General features: G+C 43.7%; 1 protein-coding gene across 1 annotated transcript in view; it reads left to right on the top strand.

The window, feature by feature from the left end:
• GATA6 (GATA binding protein 6) overlaps positions 1-8,819 on the top strand; it is a 32,854-nt gene extending 24,035 nt beyond the window's left edge. Inside the window, exon 7 of the mRNA XM_050767621.1 lies at positions 7,476-8,819. Coding sequence (XP_050623578.1) covers positions 7,476-7,643 — 168 coding nt within the window. The 3' untranslated portion in view covers positions 7,644-8,819. The remainder of the gene's footprint in view (positions 1-7,475) is intronic.
• Positions 8,820-12,269: the final 3,450 nt, after the last annotated feature.

The raw sequence follows: 12,269 nt of genomic DNA, 5'->3' as shown, positions 1-12,269 counted from the left end.
GGGGAGCAGCTGGTGAAATTTCCAGTAAGGAATTTGTTTGTTGAATTAAAAAAAAATACAAAACTGTTCTGCTGAATAGTTAGGTCATCAGCTGAGGTGACGGTGACTCTCCCTCTAGAGAGAAGTTGTCTGTGTTTTTTTGTTTTATTAAGTTGTTAAGAATTCGAGTTTCATTGTGATTGGTTTTCACATGTCCTGGTGGAGACAGAATCTGTGTGTTCATGTGTCTTTCATGTGTCACCTTCTAAACTATTATTGAGTCACTTTGTGTCTGGTCATCTGTTACCTCCAGCCAAACTGAAATAATCGTAGTTTATATAGTGGAAGTTACGATTTGCAGGAAAGCATTTCCCCTTTGTTGGAATTTATACAAAGTTTTTAATTCCTCTTTTGAGGAAGGCAGCTATAAAGCACCACAGGAGTCTAACCTAGAGGTTACAAAAGCAGAGAAGAGCTTTGGCAGTGAGGGACGGCTGGCTTCCCCTCACACAAGAAAAAGCCGAAAGCACAATCTCACTGAGATGTGTAGGAAGGACGGATCAGAGGCTGGGGGAGCCGACAGTCTGCCTTGCAGTGAAGGAGGCAGTGTGATCACCATCAAAGTCGTCTGCTCTGGGAAGGATCACACGGTCGTCCTTCAGCCTGCCTGGGGCGCCGTGTTTTCTTTCTTCAGACCGAGACTGCATGAAGAGAGATTCCAGCAAGGAAGATAGAGCATGCCCGATACACTCCTCTCTGGTTTTCTTCCTCAAAGGAAATGTATGCATGTAATCCACAAGCCAAAGAACCCATGTTTTTCTCTGGAAAAGGCTACGCCCTTTCAGGGTTTCCTTTTCTCGGCTGTGTTGCCTTCCCATCAGAAGCTGTCTCTCGCCCTCCCCATTATGGGATGTGCGAAATGAAGGAAAACAAAGAGAGACACTGCTGGGCATTTGTCTCCATGAGTTGATCCAATCAGAAATCTTTGACTTTTCAGATATGTGTCCAAAATTGAGTGAAGGCTCCTCACAGGAAAAAAAAAAAAAAAATTCCAGGTGATCTAAAGATGAACTGTGGCTGCTTCTCAGGCTAGCAGATATTTTCCATGTCCCAATCTGTAGCAGCCCAAGCTCTCCCTGAAGTCATTTATTCCTTTTGGAGAGAGTTTTCCAGCCCAGCTGCTCTGCCTGTCTCCCACCTAACCCGGCCAGCTTTCAGTGGTAAGCCCAGGCTGGGTCTGGCCCTGATAACACATTCTTTCAACAGGAAGTACCTCCATTTTCAGTTGTCTGTGGGAGGGTGGAGGGCAGATAAGCCTTGAATGGAAACACAGAGCCGATTTCTGCTCCACCCTCCTTGCACTTTGATCAGGGAGAGAGCAGGGACCTCCGCCTGGCCTGTGCTGCCTGCCGAAAGGAGGGAGGATGGTTGAGCCGTGGGCATTCCGGAGCTCTCCCTCCCTTTTGTTCAGGAACGTTTGTTTAGGTTGGTCTAGGTTAGTGAAGTGCCTGCTTTTGCTGGGTTGCAATGTCTGCAATCTGAACTAAAGTCCTTTGAAGGGTTGAATTATTTGTGGGAAAATATATTAACCAATTGAAATTTATATGTGTGTTTGTATGTGTGTGTATTAGGTCCAGGATCATATTACATTTTTCTCTGATTTCCACCCCCCACGGCCCACATACACACACATTGTACTGATTCTCAGTAGGCAGCTCTTGACTATCATTAGTGAGGGAAAGGGACTTGAAAGATGAACAATAACAGGACAAGCCACTCTTCTTAAGAAGAGTCGTTGTGCCAACTCTGAACGCCTTCTGCTTTTAGAATATTGGTTTTGAGGCCAGGCACGGTGGCTCATGCCTGTAATCCCAGTACTTTGGGAGGCCGAGGCAGGCGGATCACTTGAGGTCAGGAGTTCGAGACCAGCCTGGCCAACATGGTGACACCCAAAGTCTACTAAAAATACAAAAATCAGCCTGGTGTAGTGGTGGGCACTTGTAATCCCAGCTACTCTGGAGACTGAGGCAGGAGAATCACTTGAACTCGGGAGGCGGAGGTTGTAGTGAGCCGAGATCCCACCACTGTACTCCAGCCTGGGTGACAGAGTGAGAGAATATTGGTTTTGAGAGCTGAAGTTACACTGATGCATGGAGTCAACGTGTTGGGTGTTTTAACTTGTATAGAACTGTGTGTTTCACATGTGTGTGGTTGGCCAGGCCCTGTCCTATGCCAGGTGGCAGGGAGATGATTTCAGGGGTGGATGGGAGCCCTTCTGACCCGCCCTTCTGTTAGTGCCCCGACTCTGGTTCCCTCCTATTTTTTCAAGCCACTTTCTGATCCCATCAAGGTTGGCTTGTCCCTCAAGTGCCTTGTGTTTTCTGGTACTCACGTCCTCTATTCATCCCCAAAGTTACTAGGTTGGTGCAAAAGTAGTTGTGGGTTTTGTCATTACTTTCAATGCCAAAAACTGCAATTAATTACTTTGACACCAACCTAAATAGATGTACTATGCAATTCAATTTAAGTATTCAAAGAAAGATATTCAAAGAAAGTTATAGATGCCTAATAGACTTGGCCCTCTCAGCTAGTCCCCTGTTTGTCCCCTCCTCCCAGGGGACCTTTGTAATACTTACACATGTGCATGGATAAATTGCAGTTATGACGTGTCATTAATATCTTGCTGTTTTTTGCTTAACATGGTGTTACAGGATTTTTTTCCATTTTGCTCCATGATCTTATTATTTTTAATAATTGCATAATAGTTCATTGAGCGGATGTACCCTGCTTTTCTAAACCGTTCCCACATTATTAGACATTAGATTGTTTCTATGGTTTCTACTATTAGAAGTAACCTTGCGACGGTTGGCTTCCTTTGCGGAGCCTTTCCCTTCTTTTGAATTATTTCCTTATAATACATTTCCAGAAGTGAAATTACAGGGCGAAGTAGGGTCTAAACTTCTGGATGGCTCTTGACACTGCAGCTAATTGCCTTCTGTAAGGTGGGTGTACCGGAATGTAGCCCTGCTAGCCATGAGTGAGGGAACTGGTGTTATCATGTAACATCAGCCTTTCTTTGCAGTATTTCATGTTTAAATATTACTATATCTACACATAAAATAAGGCTACCAAGCATTGGGCACAAGTACTTGCCCCATTTTTCTTCTGACAGGCTCAGCTATTGCTTTTAATTGCAAATGAGCAGATTCATTTTTAGGAGTGCATCACTCGTGGAATTTGAGGTTTAGCTTAACATTTTGTCTGAAAAAAAGACAGGTTATTTTGGCCAGTTGCTTTTGGGATTGTTACGCAGGTGTAAGAATAACATTCAGGGTGTTCACGTTTCTTTAATGTGGCTTGTTGAAAAAGAGTCAATGAGTGACCAGGTGTGGTGGCTCATGCCTGTAATCCCAGCACTTTGGGGGACCAAGGCAGGTGGATCCCTTGAGCTCAGGAGTTTGAGAATAGCCCGGGTAACATGGTGAAACCCCATCTCTACAAAAAATACAAAAATTGGCTGGGCATGGTGGCACATGTCTGTGGTCCCAGCTATTCGAGAGGCTGAGATGGGAGGATCTCTTCAGCCCAGGAGGCGGAGGTTGCAGTGAGCTGAGATCGCATCCAGCGCACTCCAGCCTGGACAACAGAGCGAGGCTCTATCTCAAAAATAAAAATTAAAAAATAAATAAATAAAAAAGGGAGTCATTGAATGGCTACAGAACACTTTGATTTATTTTTGTGAAGAACTGTCAGTGGTTCTCTTTGAGCTCCGACTATGTTCCCACTGCTTCTACCCCTGCCTGGTGATGGGGTAACATGCCTGGGCTGAAGGATAGAATGAGGAGAATAAATTACATCTAAGCCTCTTAAGCGTAACAATAATAATTAGATAACAAGAGTAGCTTATACTGACATAATCTTTACTGTTCTCAGACACTGTTACAAGGGCTTTACATATATTAATCAATTTAATTTTTTTTTTTTTTTTTTTTTTGAGATGGAGTTTCACTCTTGTTGCCCAGGCTGGAGTGCAATGGCGCAATCTCGGCTCACTGCAGCCTGCCTCAGCCTTCTGAGTAGCTGGGTTTACAAGCATGCTTTACCTTGCCCTGCTAATTTTGTGTATTAGTAGAGATGAGGTTTCACCACGTTGGTCAGGCTGGTCTCAAACTCCTGATCCAAGGTGATCCACCTGCCTCAGCCTCCCAAAGTGCTGGGATTACAGGTGTGGGCCACTGCGCCTGGCCTAGCCAATTTAATTCTTGCAATAACCTTATGACATAGGCGTCTCTTTTTATCCCACTTTATAGGTGTGGACACTGAGGCACACAGAGTTGTATGTCAGGCTTCTGGTTTACCTCTCCCACATGGTCTCTTCACTCTTTTGCTTCATCCTTCTGTTTTTCAGCTGGCTTTTCTTCTGAGCAGGCCAGGTGACCGCCTCTCTTCATCCGTCCTGCCTCCCATTTTGAACATGCTTCTCTCGCCGGTAACAATAGCTTCCGTTTATGGAATGTTTAACATGGCAAGGCACCTTGCCTTCGCTTTTACACACATGAGCTCATTTAATTGTCACAGCCATCCCTGAGGTGGGAAATGTGAGGACCTGGGCACAGAGGAGGCTCGGGGGGACTGCATTCAGCAAGGGACTGAATCAGGACAGGTCTTGAGAGTCCAAGCTGCTTCCCCTCCTCCCCAGGCTCCGGTGCGGGCTGCCTTTGGTTCCTTGCCCAGGAGTCCTTGCCCTCTGCTATTCCTTTTCTGACTCCTGGGCTACCTTCCTGTCTCAGCCATTCATTTGTCATTCATGATAAGCAGCCAACAGTCAACTTTCTAATGTGTACGGATCCTGGCTACCCACATAGCCTGGGAGCTCCTGGGGCGGTGACTATCTTTCAGGCTCCTGGTCTAGTGTCTGGCTGTCAGTTGGTGCTTTGCCAATATTTCTTTTTTTCTTTTCTTTCTTTTTTTTTAATTTTTACTTTTTAGAGACAGGATCTTGCTCTGTCCCTCAGGCTGGAGTGCAGTGATGCAGTCATAGCTCACTGCAGCCTCCATCACGTAGACTCAAGCAATTCTTCCACCTCAGCTCCCCAAATAGCTGGGACTACATGCCCAGCTAACTTTTGTATTTTTTGTAGAGATGGGGTCTCCCTATGTTGCCCAAGCTGGTCTCAAACTCCTGGGCTTAAGTGATCCTCCCTCCTCGGCTTCCCAAAGTGTTGGGATTGAAGGCACGAGCCACCGTGCCCAGCCTGGTTATGTTTCTTGTTGTGGGCTGTGGTGATGGTGACAGACCCCTCTGCTGTCTTGGCATTTCCCTGCCATTTGAGATGGGCTGTTTCCTGGGCCAGTTCAGGAACCTTGTCCATTTCAGAAAATAACACTTGTTGCGGTGAAGTCAGATTTAGTCAGATGCATGCTGATGTGCCAGTTTTGGAATAAGAAAATCAATGCAAAGTTGGACATGACATATATCATTATAAGGAAGCTCACTCTAATAGTTCCTTTCTAAATAACTAATTCTTTTGTAATGGAATATCATCCTTTTGCTTATTTATTTGAGGGTTAAATCTGGATCCACACTGGATTTGCTTCTCGTAGAGTCTGGAATTAAGGGCTAAAGTTAATCACTGTGTTTGTAAGTATAACCACGTTCATGGCATTCAGTTCTTTGGACAGGATTATTTTAGCTCTTTCAGAATTGCCACGAGAATCCATCTGAAGCTTTAGACATCTCACTGATTTTGTGAAATTTGCTTTTTAATGCACCTAAAACCCTCAGTTTAAGTCTTTACACTTGCGTTATGTGAACAGAAGTTTGGGTGTGGGGCCAGTGTTGTTGCTGGATTTTCATAAAACCTTTCTGCTGGGAAAGGGAAGGAGTGGTTACCTGTGGAGGGGTTGGGTTTGGTCTGTCTGGTTGGGAGGAAGGAAGTTTGGGTGTTTAGACTCAGAGGGCTTGCTCCCTGAAGTCCTGCCTCCTCCCAGCCTCATGCGCTTATGGTGAGGGTTGAGAGCAAACCAGATCTTGTTGGAAAAACGAGTAGAGTTGAACCTCATTCACTTGCAGGCCGCAGAGGCTCGGCACACTTCCTTTCTGTTCTGCCTGTGTCTACTGCCAGAGAAATGGCTGTTTTAAGGATTTAATGAGATTATGTATGTAAAAAAGAAATTCTTTGAAAAGTACACAATGTCCTACCTCTGTCAAATAACAAGTATCTGGTAATTTATAGAATGGAACCCTGAAAGCTTGGAAGGAATAAGAGCTCCTGAACTTTTAGAAGGAAAAAGGTGATTTTAAAAAGTACATGATTATGGTGAGATTTTTCAAAAAGCATCTCAAAAGCAAGTTTATTCAAACTGTTGTCTGAACAGATTTTAGTTATTTTGGTTTGATTCTACTAAATTATATGATGTTTCCTATTTGGCCTTTCTCATATGAATAGGAGGAATGGGTGGAAGAGGGGAAAGGTGAACTTGTGCTTCAAGAAATCATTGTGGCTGGGCACAGTGGCTCATGCCTGTAATCCCAGCACCCTGGGAGGCTGAGGCAGGCAGATCACCTGAGGTCAGGAGTTCGAGACCAGCCTGGCCAACATGGTGAAACCCTGTCTCTACTGAAAATGCAAAAATTAGCCGGGCGTGGTGGTGCGTGCCTGTAATCCCAGCTACTCGGGAGGCTGAGGCAGGAGAATCACTTGAACCCAAGTGCCACTGCACTCCAGCCTGGGAGACAGTGAGACTCTTTGTTTCAAAAAAAAAAAAAGAAATCATTGCCATGATCATGCATGGCAGATAGAGGATGTTAGCATTTTCTTTATAATGTGGTCTGCTTCAGAGATGGACTGTTCTTGTAAAGAATTAAGGTAAATGAGGTAGATTTTAAAACCTGTATATGCACGGGCTTATTTTCCATGAAGTCAGTGCTAAAAAATTTCACTTATCAGGGAACGTTGAACTGTGTAGCTTTTCTAAAAAGTCTAAAAGACTTTGCCATCACTGGATAAGCCTTGTTAGAGCTGTGTGTGTGTGTGTGTGTGTGTATGTATGTGTGCACGTGCGCACGTTTCTCTTTGGAAATGATTAGGTTGTGCGAGCATCATTAATGCCTGTTTACCCACACAGTGAGGTTTGTTTCACCGTCAGAGATCTTAGAACTTGGCACTTTTGACAAATAGGATTCCTTCAGTTCCCCTTCCTTTTGTCCAGCTCTGCATCTTGCCAGTGGCTCCTGCCCTGAGTTCTAAAGTTTCCAAGGCTTGAGTGGCCAGGGTCAGGTCAGTGGCACCGCAGTGCAATGCAGGGAAAAGCCCCCGCTTGCTGGGGGCAGGGGATAGTAATGCCGACCTCACTTGCCCTGCCCTGGGTCCGCCCAGGAGCAGCTCTGGCCCTGGCTGCACTGACCCGTTCATTAGTTCTCATGTTCTTAACTAGCAGGATGGTAACCGCCTCTCCCCTTCTCGTCTCTCCTCTCTGTTCCCCTCTTCTGCCAGGCGGGTGCCCCGGTGATGACTGGCGCGGGAGAGAGCACCAATCCCGAGAACAGCGAGCTCAAATATTCGGGTCAAGATGGGCTCTACATAGGCGTCAGTCTGGCCTCGCCGGCCGAAGTCACGTCCTCCGTGCGACAGGATTCCTGGTGCGCCCTGGCCCTGGCCTGAGCCCATGCCGCCAAGAGGCAGGGAGGGCTCCGCCGCGGGCCTCACTCCACTCGTCTCTGCTTTTGTGCAGCAGTCCAGACAGTGGCGACTGCGCTGACAGAACGTGATTCTCGTGCCTTTATTTTGAAAGAGATGTTTTCCCCAGGAGGCTTGCTGAAGAGTGAGAGAAGATGGAAGGGAAGGGCCGGTGCAGCTGGGCGCGTTGCCTCCCTCTCTGGCCAGGGCCACTCCAGCCAGCCCGCCTCCGGGGCGGACCCTGCTCCGCTTCCAGAAACCAGGACTAGGACCTGGGCCTTGCCTGCTAAGGAATATTGAGAGAGATTTTTTAAAAAAGATTTTGCATTTTGTCCAAAATCATGTACTTCTTCTGATCAATTTTGGTTGTTCCAGAATTTCTTCATACCTTTTCCACATCCAGATTTCACGTGCGTTCGTGGAGAAGATCACTTGAGGCCATTTGGTACACATCTCTGGAGGCTGAGTCGGTTCATGAGGTCTCTTGTCAAAAATATTACTCAGTTTGCAAGACTGCATTGTAACTTTAACATACACTGTGACTGACGTTTCTCAAAGTTCGTATTGTGTGGCTGATCTGAAGTCAGTCAGAATTTGTAAACAGGGTAGCAAACAAGATATTTTTCTTCCATGTATACAATAATTTTTTTTAAAAGTGCAATTTGCGTTGCAGCAATCAGTGTTAAATCATTTGCATAAGATTTAACAGCATTTTTTTTATAATGAATGTAAACATTTTAACTTAATGGTACTTAAAATAATTTAAAAGAAAAATGTTAACTTAGACATTCTTATGCTTCTTTTACAACTACATCCCATTTCTATATTTCCAATTGTTAAAGAAAAATATTTCAAGAACAAATCTTCTCTCAGGAAAATTGCCTTTCTCTATTTGTTAAGGATTTTTATACAAGAACACCAATATACCCCCTTTATTTTACTGTGGAATATGTGCTGGAAAAATTGCAACAACACTTTACTACCTAACGGATAGAATTTGTAAATACTCTAGGTATCTGTAAACACTCTGATGAAATCTGTATAGTGTGACTAACCCACAGGCAGGTTGGTTTACATTAATTTTTTTTGAATGGGATGTCCTATGGAAACCTATTTCACCAGAGTTTTAAAAATAAAAAGGGTATTGTTTTGTCTTCTGTACAGTGAGTTCCTTCCCTTTTCAAAGCTTTCTTTTTATGCTCTATGTGGCTATAGATACTCATATAAAACAAGTGCATGTGAAGTTTGCAAAATGCTTTAAGGCCTTCCTTTCAAAGCGTAGTCCTTTTGGAGCTGTTTTATACCTTTTATACCTTGGCTTATTTGAAGTTGACCCATGGGGTTAGTTACCACTCTCCATGTGCATTGGGGACAGTTTTTTTAAGTTGGGAAGGACCCAGTATTAGATTTGAGATGATAAGCATTTTGTTTGGGATCAATGGTTAAAAACATTCTAGAAAGTTCAGATTTTTTTTTCTTTGTGAATGAAATATATTCTGGCCCAAGAACAGAGCGATTTCCTTTCACTTTTTTCCTTTTGCAACGTGCCTTGAAGTCTTAAAGCTCACCTGAGGTTGCAGACGTTACCCTTATCAGAAGATACATAGAAATGATTCCAACAGCCTCTTTGTATTTTCTTCATTGTTGAGTAGATTTCAGGAAATCAGGAGGCTGTTTCACAATACAGAATGGTGGCATATAACTGTGGCTCCCTGAGTCGACAGTATTGTTTACTTCTTGCACTTATTACAGTCATTCTGTGGGGTTCAGTCTGAATCTTTCAAGAGAACGAATGTCTTCCTTAGTCCTGGTGAATGCTACTCTTTGGAGGGACAGTGTCCATAGCCAGTGTGTGTGTGTTTTTCTGGGGAATTCAGTAAGGCCCGCATGCACCCTGATATCATAAGGTGGGCCAGAACTATGGTTAAGAGTGTTGGGTATGCAAGCAGATCACTAGGCTTCAAGTCCCTGCTTGGCAGTGGATGAGCTCTGTGACCTTGGGCAAGTTATCCAGCTCTCATCTTTCTAATCTAAAATACAGGCAAACAGTATATAAATCACAGGATTAAGTGAGATAGTCCATGCCAAGTGCCGAGCACAATACCTGGCACATATTAAGTACTAACTTGACTTGAAAGACAGTGGCATGATTTGCAACAGGTCCTTTGAATAATGTCTGACTACCTGGAATATCAGCAGTTTATGGTCTGTAAGAATCCGATGTCCTATGGGTCACCTGTGCTTCTTCAACAAGGCCAAGAAGAGTGAAATGAGAGACTCCCTCTAATCCAGGGGGTTGCAGAAATGGAGGGAGGATGCATGAGACCTGATTGTTTAATAATAGAACAAGGCTGTTCTGACAACAGAAGAAAATTATTAGCCCCATGAACTGATGTCTGTTTTCCTCCCTCCTTTTATGGTTCTCATTACTTGGAGTGCTTTTTGGTGGGTTGGGAGTTGTTAAAATTAATACGGTTTGATTGGAAAATGAATTTTTCTTATTGGGGCTTCCAAATGACCCTTTTTCTGGGATGATCTCAAATATTGCTCCTTCCAATTCTAAAAATAATTCTAGTTTTTATGAAATAAATTACCGTGGGCAGAGGAAGAGGGTGCTTCTTATAGCCTGTCCTAACACAATGAACTCCACTATCTGAGCTTTTAAATGATTACTTTCTTACCTATGATTGCATAAAGCAGAAGTTTGTTAAATTTGCTCCAGATACACAATTTCAGCACTCCTCCCCCAAAGTATGACACGTGAAACTGAACACGACCTAATCATTTCTCAAAAGGGAATGCATTCAGATAGATGCTGCACCTCAGCTTAAAGAACCCCCAGGCCCTATGCCGTGGACTGTAGAATTTATGTCCTCTGTCACACATGGCTGATTTGAGGCCATCTTAAGTAAGTGAAGACTCTGTCTGGGGTCTCTCTTCAGGGTCACTTAATGTTGTTTCCTGGTGCTTATGGGAGGGTCAGGAAAGCAAAGGGAACCACTCATTTCCCAGTGCAAATAAATTAACTTCTTGCTCATGGGAAATGTTTTTCGCAGTCCTTGGAAATTTGATGTAATTTCAGATCATAGATAAATTGGCTGCTTTGCTGGGAGGGCAACCCAAAGAGTCTTCAGTGCTGTGCCAGATTCCAGGGTGCGTTCAGGTTGGAGCAGTGTAGTGGGGAGCAAGGTGGCAGGCAGAAGCAAATATTTTCAGAATCAGGCAGCGCTGGCTTATTAAGATGCTTTTTTTTCTTTCTTTCTTTCTTTCTTTCTTTCTTTCTTTCTTTTTTCTTTCTTTCTTTCTTTCTTTCTTTCTTTCTTTCTTTCTTTCTTTTTCTTTCTTTTTCTTTCTTTCTTTCTCTTTCTTTCTTCCTTTCTTTCTTTTCTTTCTTTCTTTCTTTCTTTCTTTCTTTCTTTCTTTCTTTCTTTTTTTTCTTTTCTTTTCTTTTCTTTTCTTTTCTTTTCTTTTCTTTCTTTTCTTTCTTTCTCTTCTTTTTTCAGAGTCCAGAGTGCTAACCATTACACCATGGAACCACCCTCTTCTTCTTTTTTTTTTTTTTTTTTTTTTTTGAGTCTGGCTGTCTCACCCAGGCTGGAGAGCAGTGTCACAATCATAGTTCACTTGCAGCCTCAACTTTCTGGGCTCAAGTGATCCTTCCACCTCAGCCTCCCAAATTGCTAGTATTATAGGCGTGAGCCACTGCAGCTGGCTAAAATGCATTTTGTTTCTGGGTTGAAATACTAGCAAGTCAGTGTGGCAATACTAGTTATCTTCTGTTGCTTGGGAGCTCTAATTGGCAGTCAGATATGCTTTGATATTTTAAATGGAAAACATTTTAATAAACTTGCTAGACCAAATCTTTCAAAACAGGGTCTGTGGGAAAAAATGTGGTACCTACAGCTCTGACCGCGTGAGGCCCTTGGATGGATTCTGTGTGGCTGAGCCTTTAGCAGCTGCATTCTGAGAAGGCCACTTTGCTCATGACCTTCTGGTGGGGCTGGGATCAGGCAGGAGAAGGTGACAGACATCAGTAGGACAGGCAGAAGAAGAGTCAAAGGGTATTTTCAGTTGGTTCAACTTAAAGGATGCCAGAAAGTCTTAGTTTATAGGGACTTTGGATAAATATATTGTGGTTGATAGTTCCAAATCGCTTCTAAGGAAAGTTAGGATGTTGCAGGTGCGTGTCTGCACCTCTGAGACTCATGTCAGAGCAAGCACCCATGCTTCTCCGAATATTCTCCAGCATATTCCAAGTATGCACTAGGGAACCAGCGTGACGACGGGTGCTTCACTGCCCCTGCCGCCTGGTAGCTGTCACAGGGAAGTGACCATTCCACAGTTGACGTCACTATTTTGGCTCAAGAGATGCTTATTTTGCTTGGTGGCTTTCTTTTAAAAGAACATTTAAAAATGACTAAAATATAGTGATTAAAGAACATTTAATGAGGAGAAGTGCTTATATTTCAGTTATCAGTGGTCTGTCAAAATAATCATCTACATATCCTATAGCTTTGGGGCAAGTTGATTGCTCTCTCTGGATCTCAGTAGCGAAAAAATGGCGAGATCTGGCAGTTGGGGTCTAGAAGGTCCTTTCTATCTGCGTTTACA

Source organism: Macaca thibetana, chromosome 18 (assembly GCF_024542745.1).
Source record: "Macaca thibetana thibetana isolate TM-01 chromosome 18, ASM2454274v1, whole genome shotgun sequence".
Lineage (NCBI taxonomy): Eukaryota > Metazoa > Chordata > Mammalia > Primates > Cercopithecidae > Macaca > Macaca thibetana.
The sequence above is the reverse complement of the archived record's forward strand: the minus strand, read 5'-3'. Positions and strand labels throughout refer to the sequence as shown.